General features: G+C 48.5%; 1 protein-coding gene across 1 annotated transcript in view; it reads right to left on the reverse strand.

Annotated features, from left to right (window-relative positions):
* Positions 1 to 13,728, reverse strand: part of GMPR (guanosine monophosphate reductase) — a 48,479-nt gene that overhangs the window by 2,077 nt on the left and 32,674 nt on the right. Inside the window, exons 7-8 of the mRNA XM_023209813.2 lie at positions 6,505 to 6,547; positions 2,892 to 3,051 (exon numbers count right to left, since the gene is read on the reverse strand). Coding sequence (XP_023065581.1) covers positions 2,892 to 3,051; positions 6,505 to 6,547 — 203 coding nt within the window. The remainder of the gene's footprint in view (positions 1 to 2,891; positions 3,052 to 6,504; positions 6,548 to 13,728) is intronic.

The raw sequence follows: 13,728 nt of genomic DNA on the forward strand, positions 1-13,728 counted from the left end.
AACAGGCAGGACTACCCTTGGGTAAAATCTAGCTACTTAAACCATCAGCCAGTGTAGAGCCCCAAGCTCAGGAAGCCAAAGTCACTGGTCATACCCAGGACAGTTCAGGGCTCAGCACTCCGTGACCCCAGACAGGTGTCTGTACACATGTGCCTGCAATGACTGACATTTCGTTTTCGTAAGATATTTCCATGGCCTTCCTGGAGCTTGTTGGAAATTTCTGGATTCTCACTGGTGTGAATCTAGAGCTCATTTTTTGCTGATGCTTAAGTCTGCTCATCTGTAAAATGAAGGTACTTCATTCCCGGGGACAGCACGAGAATGAAATAGTTAATGATAGGGAAAGAACCAGAAGTGTGTACATAACTGTGCCATAAGTAATTTCTGAAAGTCAGGAAGCATTCTCATGATGAGATCATGGTCATGAGGCTGAAAACTGCGAGAGAGACAGACAGAGAGAGAGAGAGAGACGGAGACTCAGAAACAGAAAGGCAGGACAGGTACAGCCTGCAAGGCTCAGGCTGCAGCCTTCAGATTAAGGTTCTAATTTTCTCAGCAATTTCCTTCCTTGTTAAAGATTTGAATCCACTTCCAGAATAGGGTCTTGCTACTGCTGAATCTTTTTTTCTTTTTCTGTTATATCTAAACACTGCTGAAATTACAGGAGACGGTTTTTCTTTCAGCTCTCTGGCTTCTGTTTGTGCCATAGCCTGCTCTGGCCTTCCCGATTCTATAATTGTTTTTAGAACCCAAAAAAGATGCAGCCACGAAGGTGAAAAAGGTACTCCAGGCAAAGCACCTAGCTGCTGCTCACCCATGAAAGCTCCACTTCCATTCTGGCACAGAGGAGACACATGCAGGCCCTTGGATGATGACATGTTGCTGGTAAAGCACGAAGCTTCTTGGCCATAGGTCCAGCTTAGTGCCTCCTCCTTACCCAACTGTGCAACCTCCTCCTCTCTCAGGGACCGCATGGGGGAAAGAGGGCTTCGGGGACTACCTGGAAGAAGTGCATCTCTCATTTCTGATTGATGCAGTTCCCATCGATCTTTCCCATCCTGCTTTTCCCATATTATAATATCTTTATTGGGGTTCACCACCAAAAAAGAAAGAGACTGAGGTGACTGAGAAATGAAGTAAATCTGCTAGAACCCCACGGAAGAACAGAACTCTGGTAGAATACGCCCCACCCCGCAATCCCCCTACCTACAAATCTCAGTGGAGTTCTGAGATTTTGCTGCTAGCTTGGTATAAACCTTATATAATACATCTGAATCCCAGGTCCTCAAAATGACCCTCTGGGTGTGGAATGAGTGGTAGGAAATAAAGAGTGTCACTCAGGGAGGGCTTAGGTTTCCACTCCAGCACGGGATAGAGTCTGAAAACTGGAGACAGAAGCCTGAGGTTTCCCGGAGAAAGGCAACCAGCTGATTCACAGCCAGCTTCCCTCTGTGGACGGAGGACCTTTGGTCCTGCCCCCGTTTTGTATAGCTTGTTGTCGGCACTAATCCTGATGAGAATAACAGTATGCTCTATGGAGCACGGTGAGGCAGTGAGTATACCGTCATCAGGTTCTTTTTTTTTTTTTTTTTTTTTTTGACAGGGTATCACTCTGTTGCCCAGGCTGGAGGCTGGAGCATAGTGGTACGATCACAGCTCACTGCAGCCTCCAACTCCTGGGCTTACGCCATCTCCCTGCCTCAGCCTCCTGAGTTGCTGGGAGTACAGTCATGTGACACCACACCCAGCTAATTTTTAATCTTTTTGTAGAGACAGGGTCTTGCTATGTTGCCTAGGCTTAACTGGAACTCCTGGGCTCAAGCAGTTCTCCAACCTTGGCTTCCAGAAGCACTGGCATTACAGGCATGAGCCACTGTGCCTGGCCCCATCATCAGGTTCTTAAAACACACATGCAGAGAGTTAAAATGGAAGTGAATCAGGAAAAGACCCAGGTGTCTTTGGAGACCATGGATTAAAAACACACATCAGGAGCCGGGCGCGGTGGCTCATGCCTATAATCCCAGCACTTTGGGAGGCCGAGGTGGGTGGATCACTTGAAGTCAGGAGTTCGAGACTAGCCTGGCCAACATGACAAAATCCCATCTTTACTAAAAACACAAAAATTAGCTGGGCGTGATGGCAGGCACCTATAATCCCAGCTACTCGGGAGGCTGAGGCAGGAAAATCACTTGAACCCAGGAGGCAGAAGTTACAGTGAGCTGAGATCATGCCATTGCACTCCAGCCTGGGTGACAGAGCATGACTCCTCCACAAAGAAAATAAAAAATACAAAATAAACACACATCAGCAGAAGTAAGCCCCACTTCTACAGGGGATAACACAACTAAATGGCTGAAAATGCTGCTGTGTCGACTCTCAGAGCCTGGAGGCAGGTGAGACGCAGTATGAGCTGTATGCAGCATTCTTCAGGAAAGGCCTGGCCACCGTGCAGCGGTCTAGACCACACCTATGGTTTTCTGTGCAAAAGGAGAGCCATTCTTCAACTCAATCCTTTCATCCTGAACTCTTCTCAAGCTAGAGATCTAAGTTTACAGGGATAGCTCAGCACAGGCTCTACTGGAAGGACAAGGCAATAATTCCGCCCACCGCCAGAGGTCTGGAGTATTCCCTTCAGGACTGGTACCCACTCACATACACCCTTGGTCACACTTCCAAACCGTCCCCAAACACTGCTTCTCTGTACTTGCTTTTGGGAACCCCAAGCACTGCAAATGCTAACTGGATACAAATTAGGGCTCTTTTAAAAGAACCCCTTCCCACGGTACATTAATATACACAGAGCTGCTGTTCAGACCTGCTTCCATCCCATCTCTGTAAGAAGCAAGGGCAAGGCCAGGCCTCGAGGGTGCGCCCCGGAGCCGCCTCCTCACCTGTACTCAGCAACTCCTCCCGCGTGCTTCTTCATGGCCGTGTCAGAGCTCATCCCGTAGAAGAGCTTGAGCTTCCGTCCGTTCCTCTCAATCACTTCTCCAGCACACTCCGTATGACCTGAAAACATTCCTCCCAGCATGACAAAATCTGCTCCAGCTCCTAAATGCCAACGGTGGGGATAAAAGGGAGTAGCAGAGAAAAGAGCTCAGGGGAAACAGACTCTCAAAAAATCCAAGTGCTTGCCCAGTTCACCCCCCTCCCCCACAGCTATAGTCAAGAGAAAGGCTGGACCTCTCTTGCCTATCTCCTGGAAAAAGGCAGGCTTCTATGCAGGGAGGCAGGGCCATGGGACACTGGGAGAAACAAATGCAGCCTACTGAAGGCTAGTGTCCCATACACTGGACCATGCTGAATGGCTTTTAAAGGCTAACTAGGAGCACCTTCCTCAGATCTAACTCTTTTAGAATCAGAGAAACATTAAGAATTGGGCAGTATTCCGCCAGGCGCGGTGGCTCACGCCTGCAATCCTAGCACTTTGGGAGGCCGAGGTGGGTGGATCACTTGAGATCAGGAGTTCAAGACCAGCCTGGCCAACATGATAAAACCCCATTTCTATTAAAAATACAAAAATTAGCCGGAAATTGCTTGAACCCGGGAGGCAGAGGTTGCAGTGATCTGAGAGCATGCCATTGCACTCCAGCCTGGGCAACAGGGCAACAGAAGACTTCGTCTCAAAAAAAAAAAAGCGGGGGACCAGTATCTTAGAAAGCATGTTATCTAATCTTGTGCTTAATGCTATGATTCCTCTATGGTGCCCCCTCAGGTGTCTGGTCTGTATACGAAGCTCTCCGCACTCTGACATTCCCTGTGCTTCTACATCAGCAAAGGGCCTCAGAACAGACCGAAGCTCCTACACTAGAGACAGCTTCAAGGAAAGAAGCCCCGTGTTATGGAAGTCATGTGAAAGTCCACCCGCACCACCACAATGCTACACATTAGACTTCCAGAGTAAATACTCTGCCAGACTAATCACTGAATGACAGCACATTTCCAGGACAGGCACAGGAGACAGAGGTACTGAAGCTGCCTGTCTTTGTGGGCTATGCTGGAACAGGCCCAGGGCTGGCTCTGTTTATCCCAAGTGCATGGCACATGGTAGATGCTGAATGATTAGCTGTCAAAAAAGTAAAAAGAACATGTGGGAGAAATAATAAAAATAGTTATCATTCCCCATCTCGTTCATGGATCACCGTGCAGAGGGATTCTTCATTGCCTATTAACTAAGGAACTGCTACAACCTCCCCTGAGTAAGTCCTACTGAGGGTTTACATTTAGAACAGAACAAGACAGTAGCAAGGTGCAGATGTATTAAGTAACAGGATGAAGGAGGAAGGGAGCCTGGCAAATCCTAATTAGGAGGAGGAAACATAGGAGCCCCTGAAAGTGGCCCTGATACCTTCGATTTGGTCATTTAAACATTGGCAGAGCACTCTGGGTTTTGCATTGGCTTTACAGCCCCTTCCGTTCAGCATGACGGGAAGGCATGCTTTTCTGGCACTCAGGGAAGCAAAGCACAATGCAACCTTCCTACGTGGCAGCAACCTCTGAAGACCCTCCCTTTTGGGGGGTCACGTTCCTAACACGAATGTGACTCCCTGGTCCTCCTGCCATAATTTTAACGAGACAGAGGATAACTGGTGTCCAGCCAGGATTCTTGACGACCACAATTCAGGAGCACAGCACCTCCTCGGCAGCTGCAAAGGAGCGGATGTCAACAGCAGGAACGCAGAGCACAGACTCACCGAAAGAACGCTTTGAGGGGGTTCCCAACCATTTTCATTTCGGGACACTCTTGCATCCTTCCCTGACGTGGTCCCTCTCACTCCACTGAGTCTTGGCACAGGTATGGCTACACTGACTGAGAGACAGCGGAGGAGGGAATGACACCCAAAGGAGACTGAGCTGAGTGTGGTCCAAAGGCCAGGAACTGTGATCTACAAGGCACCTTCTCAACAACCAGCCACTTTAAAGTGTGTTCGGCTCTCTCTGTGTACAGAGAGCACGTGTGAGGCAACACAAAAGAGTCCAAGACGGACCACCACCTGTATTAAGTAGATTCAGCTCAAAAACCAACCGTAAAAATGCCCTTGGCCGATGATCCTTACAATACAGGGTAAGTGACAACACTAGTTAGCAGATGCACTGTGTTCTCCCTGTTCTGCCCGATTGTAGGACTGTGACCTTGTCATTCCCTCCTAGAGCCTCAGTCCCCTCAACCTTAAAAGAAGAAGCTGGAATCACTGGAGGGTTTGTAGATTCCCTTCCACAGATAGGATTTATGATTAGGATGAGGTTAAATCCCATTTTTCATGACATTCTTTGGGTTGCTATGAAACCTTGTTGCTAAGAACACTGGCCTAACGTTTTCCTTTGTCACTATCAGGGTTGTTGTCTGAACATTTTTTAATTATTATTTTTTATATTTTTTTGAGACAGGTCACTCTGTCGCTCAGGCTGGAGTGCAGTGGCGTGATCTCAGCTCACTGCAACTTCTGGCTCCTGGGTTCAAGTGATTCTCCCACCTCAGCCTCCTGAGTAGCTGGGATTACAGGCGTGCCCCACCACACCCAGGTAATTTTTTTTTTGTATTTTTAGTAGAGATGGGGGTATTGGCCAGGCTGGTCTCAAACTCCTGGTTTCAAGAGATCCGCCCACCTCAGCCTCCCAAAGTGCTGGGATTACAAGTGTGAGCCATGGCACCCAGCCTGAAAACAAAAACAAACAAACAAAACAAAACACACACACACACACACACACACACACACCCCAGAATTCCTATGACAGAAAGTTTCCTGCCACCATTTTTTTTTTCGTTTCTGGCATCAGCAAAGGGCTGAGACGTGAGAGGTCCGTTTTCGCTCCAGCTGGCACCCACAACCCCTATTTCAATTCTGGAGCCTGCAGCCACACGGCCAGCTCTGACTTCCGAATGCAGTTTGCAGTTCAGTGGCCAACACGGGGCTCGGCAGCTGTACTTTACTGCTTGTGGTGTTGAGAGGCTGGACCGTCTAGTGCTTTCCCCGAGAGAAGCTCAGGACCTGCTGCCCACCCACCACCGCTCCGCTCCCTGATCCCCAATCCCACGGGCTCACAGCAGGCACTGCTGCCCCCTAGTGGGAGGCAGGCTCCAGCCTCCGGTGAGAAACCGCTGCGGCATTCTTCCAGCCCCTTTCACCGGACTTCTCCGGTCTGGGTCCAAAAAACCCCGTCTGTAGTTCCTACACATCACACCTGTCACGGTCCCCTTGGACAGGTCCCCTGAGCCTTCTCTTCCCTGGGATGAAGAGGCCTTGACTTCACCCACTCCTGGTTTGCAGGACGTTACGCCTAGATCCATCTCCTAGGGCATTTGTGGCCTGCTCTACCACGGACCAGAACCAAATCAGTGCTGGGATTTGGGCCAATTGGGGCTGAAACCCAGGGAGAGGAAACCCCAGGAGGCCCAGAACTTCCCCAGCAGGTCCCCCTCCTCATTCAGGTTGCCACCTGGAGAGGTGCAAGGAGCTCTCTTCCTCCTTCCTTCCCTCCCTCTGCACCAGGGCCCGGCCTTACCAAATGCTTTGGCGACATCCCCTGGACACGTGCAGCCTCCATCCTTCACAGAGGAAAAAGCAAGGACAAGACATCAGCGGGAGCTCAGCCAGGCTGTCCCCGGATGATCCAGTGACTGCGGGTTCAGACCCACCACAGCCCCCAGCAAGCCCATGAGCCCAAGTCCCCCCACCATGGCTGTTGTTGTCTGATCGAGTGTACTCCCCTCAATATTGCACCTTTCACTCCCCAGGCCCATCCAGGCTTCCTCTGTGGGTCAGAGGCTGGCACCACCCACTGCCCACCTGCCCACCTGGGCTCGGACACTTCTGTTGCAGAGCAGGAGGCAGCAGGGACTGTGAGTGGTGGAGGGGCTTGGCCCTCATCCCATGCCAGCCCCTTTTATAACATACCCAGCCATTCCACTGTCCACGCTCATTCTCACTTAGAAGTCACCTTTCCCTCTCTGGCTGCTGTGAGGTGAGATTTATTTAGTACAAGGGTTGAATTCTTTTAAGAGCCAAGAAAAGGACACTGAGTTAATCCTTTTATCTTTCCAGGTACTTCCATGTTTCCTATTCCTCATGTATGGTACACAGTTACCTTAAAATCAAACATCTGTTCTTCCACCCACACTGCCCACGCAGACCACACTTGGGCTGATTTAATGTGTAGCAGGGCCAGTCTGTTATCTTGGGCTGCCCAGCAAGGTTCAGCTGTGGGAGGTAATGTTTAAACACCAGCCACACAGTACACAAGTCTTCCAGGATGCAGAGCTAGCTGCATTTTATTTTATTTTATTTATTTATTTTTTTTTTTGAGACAGAGTCTCACTCTTGTCCTCCAGGCTGGAGTGTAGTGGCGTGATCTCGGCTCACTGCAATCTCTGCCTCCCAGGTTCAAGCAGTTCTCCTGCCTCAGCCTCTTGAGTAGCTGGATTACAGGCGCCCACCACCAAGCCTGGCTAATTTTTGTACTTTTAGTAAAGACAGGGTTTGCCACGTTGGCCAGGCTGCTCTCAAACTCCTGACCTCAGGTGATCTGCCCACCTCGGCCTCCCAAAGTGCTGGGATTATAGGCGTGAGTCACCGAACCCAGTCGCTAGCTGCATTTTCTTATAAACCCAAGACACCAAATGCCCAGAATGCTACCTACTCTTCCTAATGTAGCCTGGGTGCAATTCAAGGGGCAAATGGACAGCAATAGTAGGCTGGAGCAGCAGCCAGACACTATGGCGCAAGGGGAGACAGCAACAGTGTCAGGGCTCACGTGATGGTGACACAGCCCAAAGCTAAGTGTGGGTCTAGGAGAAACAGCAGGGCCTCAGAGGGAAGCACCTGTCCCCAGAAGATGGGACCCACTTTGGGAAGGAACAGAGAAAAGACAGGGTACCCAGACTACCCTGTGTTACAACCTGCAGGAAGGTGCATGCACCTCTGCAGTTGGAGGGCAGGGAAATGGGATGAACCACCTTGTAAAGAACATCTCCAACTGAGAACATAGGGTCTCTGTGACTCAGTCCCCTTTCTCTATCTACCAATGAGGCCTGTCACTCCAGGAGCTAGAACTCCAATACTGTTTCACTACTTATTTGCAGCTCCGATCAAAAGGTTAAGTGTGAAGGCTGCACCTTTTCTTTACAAACATTTACTGAGCATAGTTATTTCCTCAATCCAATGTGTTATTCATACATGGCTTCTCTGACCCCCAGAGGGCCACAGAGCACTGGGGAATAATTATTTCAGAGGTGGTCTCGTATGTTATCTGGCCCAAACCCTCTGTGTGAAGACAGGAACAGGGCTTGTGGCTCTATACCCCTTGTTAATGCTTCAAAATCCTGGCATATTTATTTACTTTACCTTTCAAAGGTACAACCTCAAAATGCCCTTCACTTGCCCTGCCAATTAATTTTAAAGTGCTTTATCTCTTTATCAAAACCAGCTCTACACAGTGTTTCACACTTCTGGCCTCAAACACATTACATAAACTCATGCTCCCATTAAAATAAGTCCTTTTAAAACATGACTTTTTAAAAAATCACTCTTGGCCAGGCGCGGTGGCTCACGCCTGTAATCCCAGCACTTTGGGAGGCCGAGGCAGGCGGATCACGAGGTCAGGAGATCAAGACCATCCTGGCTAACATGGTGAAATCCCATCTCTCCCAAAAATACAAAAACTTAGCCAGGCGTGGTGGCAGGCGCCTGTAGTCCCAGCTACTCGGGAGGCTGAGGCAGGAGAATGGCGGAGCTTGCAGTGAATCGAGATCGCACCACTGTACTCCAGCCTGGACGACAGAGCGAGACTCTGTCTCAAAAAAAACAAAAACAAAAAACAAAAAACAAAAAACAAAACAAAATCACTCTTTTTCTTCACTCATTTGTGTCTCCTGTGGTGTCCTGAATATTTTATATCACTGTGGTCAGTGATGAGGCCTGAATCAGGAACGCTGTGCCACTGGGACCCCAAGAAAATCAGCCTTTCTCTTCCCAGGATGGGCCAAGAGATCCACAGTTAATACAACTGTATGGCGTGTTGCAAAAGGGAAATCATATTTACGGCATCATCTGCTCACAGGGTGCTTTGGTATTTGCACTTGTGAAATGGGCAGCGTAGACCAAACAACCATATGTGGTTAATGGTTGCACATTTAACCAAGAGCAATCCGACTTCACATGATGCCTTAGCACAGATAGGGCAGTCTACTTCCTGCTACCGTGTATATTTCCAGAAGTGTTCAGTGTCTTTTCACGTTCTCGGGAAGCAGAGTAGCTCCAGCAATCTGAGACATACATGTATATTCACACATAAATATTCATAGCTGCTGAAAGGTTGTTAAAAACAACAACAACATTTGGGCTAGTATTTTGTTCTGTGCAAGTATTCAAGGCAGTAATTTACAAGGAGTCCTTTTCTTGTTTTTCTAAAAGAGTTAACATTATATTTAAGTACAAACGGCATCATGGGACATGAATGATAACTTGTGAACTGTCAGCCTGCCTCTTTTGCTTAAAAATACTTGCTCAGGCCAGGCACGGTGGCTCACACCTATAATCCCAGCACTTTGGGAGGCTGAGGCGGGCAGATCGCCTAGGGTCAGGAGTTTGAGACCAGCCTGGCCAACATGGTGAAACCCAGTCTCTACTAAAACTACAAAAATTAGCTGGGTGTGGTGGCACGTGCCTGTAATCCCAGCTGCTCAGGAGGCTGAGGCAGGAGTATCACTTAAACCCAGGAGACTGAGGTTGCAGTGAGCCGAGATCATGCCACTGCATTCCAGCCTGGTTGACAGAGCAAGACTCTGTCAAAAAACAACAACAACAACAAAAAAAGAAAAAAAAAAAAAAGGAAAAAAAAAATACTTGCTCACATGTTGAATACTCACAATGAAAAAAGAAAAAAGAAAAATACTTGCTCATTCCTAAAACAAAGGAAGGATGGTGATGGCAAACATGGAGTAGGCAGAGAAAAGAGTTCAAGTCAGCCACCTACTAAAAACCAGCAACTATTATGAACTTAAAAGTCATTTTGCCATTCAAAGTCATGAACCTGAAGGAGATATTGTGTAAATGGCAGGGGGCGGGGAGGGGGGGAATGAGGCTCAGAAAGGTTGAGCAACTCTTCTAAGCTCACACAGCTATAAAAATGGAAAAACAAGTTTAGAACCAGTGGTTATCTTAAGATGATAGCATTACCGCTAATACTTATTTTCCTTTTTGTGTTTATTTGCATTTCTAACTTTTCCTAGGTTAAACATATTTTGTTCGGAAAATTTTCCAGCCTCAAAAAAAAGATTAATTATTTGAATGAATTTGTTTAGGTATTTCTAAATAATGGTGTGGCAACAAAAAATTAACTGATCCCACCTGAATCTTCACCTATGCAGGAAGTATCCTGAATTTTTCCTCTCTGCTTCTCTGAAGCCCATGTGGGCCACAATAAGTAGAAACACGACTGAAGGCCAGCCTCTTGGGTATCAGCACATGCTGAACAGACACCACATTGTGGCTTCCTTTGAACTTCCACAGCACCAATGTGCTAATTCAGCAAATAAAGTGTAAAATGGGACAGCTAGAAGGAAACTGGACCAAGTGGCAGGATCCAAAACATCTGGTGGGTTTCCAGCAGGTTCAGGGCTACTAGCAAGGAAAAGAAACATGCCCGTGCCCTGTTAGACAAAGGGAGTGTAGGGGCAATGGCTGCTTTAAACCCCAAGACGCTCAGCTCTTACAAGGACTGAGCTGAGGGCAAGGGTCCAAATTCTACTAAGTCCATTCATTTGCTTTTCTGGCTAAATGGAACTCCTAACCCCATCTAGGAGACCTCTCAGCACTGATGTAAAAGGAACCTCGGAGGCTGGGCACAGTGGCTCACGCCTGTAATCCCAGCACTTTGGGAGGCTGAGGCGGGTGGATCACAAGGTCAGGAGTTCGAGACCAGTCTGGCCAGCATGGTGAAACCCCACCTCTACTAAAAATACAAAAAAAATTAGCTGAGCATGGGTGGCACACGCCAGTAATCCCAGCTACTCGGAAGGCTGAGGCAGGAGAATTGCTTGAACCTGGGAGGCATTCTAGCAGTAAGCCGAGATCATGCCACTGCACTCCAGCCTGGGGGACAGAGCAAGACTCCATCTCAAAAAAATAAATAAAAAAGTAAAATAAAAATAAAGAACCTCAGAGAACACAAGCAAGATCAGAAGTGCTACCTTCCTATTGCACCAGTACCCCAGGCTTGGGATGTCATTGTCCCTAACTGTTAAATTCACAGAAGTTGCCGCCTTGGGCACCAGCAGATGAGACCTGGTTCAGGAACACTCACCCAGCCAGCGTATGCTGAGCCTCTACTCTATAAGCCAGTGGCTCTCACACTTAAGAGGACATCAGAACTACCTGGAGGGCTTTTATTAAAACAGGTTCCGGGGCCTCACCTGCAGAGTTCTGACTCAGTAGGTAATGTCGCGGGTGGGGCCCAAGAATTTCTAACAAGTTTTCAGTTGATACTCATGCTGCTGGTCTGGGCACCAGGCTTAAGAGAACTGCTGAGATACACTATAAGTTAGGTGGTACTGTGTAAAGAGATGCTAACTTAATTTCCAATCAGATTCACCTCTGGGACACACAGAGCCTCTACCCCACCCTACCACCAATCTTTGGCCAAACAGCCCTGTAAACTAGGCAAGTCTGAAGTTTCTACAAAGACATGAGGATCTCAGAATATGTTCAGAGTAAAACCTTATTAATCTGAACTCCACTACTTAGGAAATAGTGGTCATTCAAGTAACACTTATGATACAGGGTCCAAGTTTTGACTTGATAGAGATGCTCATTGGTTAACATTATTAGGTAATGGAGACAGGACTAATTACATATGGGCATTTGGGGGACCACCCTCTGAAAGAGTCAGTTCACTAGGATGGGGTCTGGGAATGTTGATTTGTAAAAGCCTCTCTGGTGATCCTCATACAGCCAGCCTCAGACAAGGCTGTACTCAGGATTTGAGAACCACTGACATACTGCGAAATGGTTGCTTGGCCGCTCCCGTGAGTTGAATAACCTCTTAGCAAATGTAGACCGACAGTTCTATGTCAGCCTTTTACACCCTAGTTGCTCAGTAAATGGATATTAATTTGTTCACTGGGGCAAAGGGTATTGAGTGGAGGGTCTTAGAACTCTGTCATTAACCAATAAACCTTTAACCATTTATTTTAGATTCCATCACAGTAGATGCTTAATAGATACTTGCTGGATGAATGGATGGGTGGGTGAAAAACTTGGATGAGGCATTAGAAGGAGCCCAGGCAATCTGCCCTGGACGGCGAGTGAAAGACCTTGATCCTAGCTTCAGTTGTTACCTGAGCACCATTCCCAAGACTCATCATCTATGGACTAAAAGCTGCCAGGTCTCCAACCATGAACACAATGCCTCATGTGCAATTTCCCTTCTGATGCCCCTCGAGCACCTCGAAATCAACAGACACGTGCCATAGTGAACACCACACCAGCCCCGAACCTCTTCCTTTGCAGCCATCTTCCAGGTGAGCCAGCACGTGAGCCAGTACGTAAGCCAGTCGTAGCCTTGCTCCTCCTTCTCCTTCTCCAGGGCCCTCCAAGCACCTACTCCATTGCCGACACTTGTTTAATTCTGCCTCCCAAATGTCAGTCTATTCTGGAGACGGCTCTCAAGCCTGCTACAGGGCACAGTCACCTCCCCACTGAATTACTAATGCTGTCCCAGCTGGGCTCTCTTTTTTATCTTGCCCCTTTCAATCCGCCCCAAGGCAGTGAGTTGGGCACTCGCCTGCTCAGACCTCTGCCATAGCTCCCTGGTGTTCTTGGAGAAGTCCCATCCTTAAAGCTGGATCCCACCGCTTTTGTCCATTCTTGCCTTCAAGCTTATCTCCTGCTGCCCCTCACGCCTGCCCCTCTCAGCTCACTGGCCCCAGATGCAGTGACTGAGATTTGGTTCCCCAGTGCTTTTCTGTTCCTTTCTTTCTTCTCATCTGAAAAATTCCTTTTCAACCATCAGGTCTCCCTATTACACTCCAGGAAACCTTCCCTGACCCTGAATACAGGATACGTGGCCTGTTATGGGTTGAACTGGGTCCCCCCAAAAACTTGCATGTTGCCATCCTAACCCCTAGCATCTCAGAATATGACCTTATTTGGAAACAGGGACAATGGACATGTCATCAGTTCAGATGAGGACATCCTGGAGGAGGGTGGCCCCTGATCCAAAAGGACTAGTATCCTCAGGAAAAGAAGATGCTTGCACACAGACATACACACACAGGGAGGACGCCACAAGCTAAGGAACCAGCAGAAGGTCACAGAGAGGCCTGGAACAGATCCTTCCCTGGGGCCCTGAGACACAGCATGGCCCCCCAACACCCTGATGTTGGGCTTCTCGTCTCCAGAACGGTGAGATACTGAAATGTAAGCCCCCAGTCTGTGGGGCTTTGCTACAACTGTTCTAGCAAGCTGTGGCCTGGCCTACCCTGTGCTCTAAAAGCTGCCTGCACATCCCTCATCGGATGCACCACCCAACCTGCTCGTATGGCTTCTGCCTACCAGGCCTGCCACCCTTACTGTGGAATTCGTGGGCAGCAGAGCCTCTGTTTCTGCTGAATGTCAGCACTGTGACCGCAGTGCCCAGCTGCTTCCCGTGCCCACAGGATGCTCAGTCAGTGGAAGAAGAACAGCGAGGGTGCAGGGGGCCTCCCAAGACACCCCAGCCCCAGCCCCAGCC

This window comes from Piliocolobus tephrosceles, chromosome 5 (genome assembly GCF_002776525.5).
Source record: "Piliocolobus tephrosceles isolate RC106 chromosome 5, ASM277652v3, whole genome shotgun sequence".
NCBI classification, from domain to species: Eukaryota; Metazoa; Chordata; class Mammalia; order Primates; family Cercopithecidae; genus Piliocolobus; species Piliocolobus tephrosceles.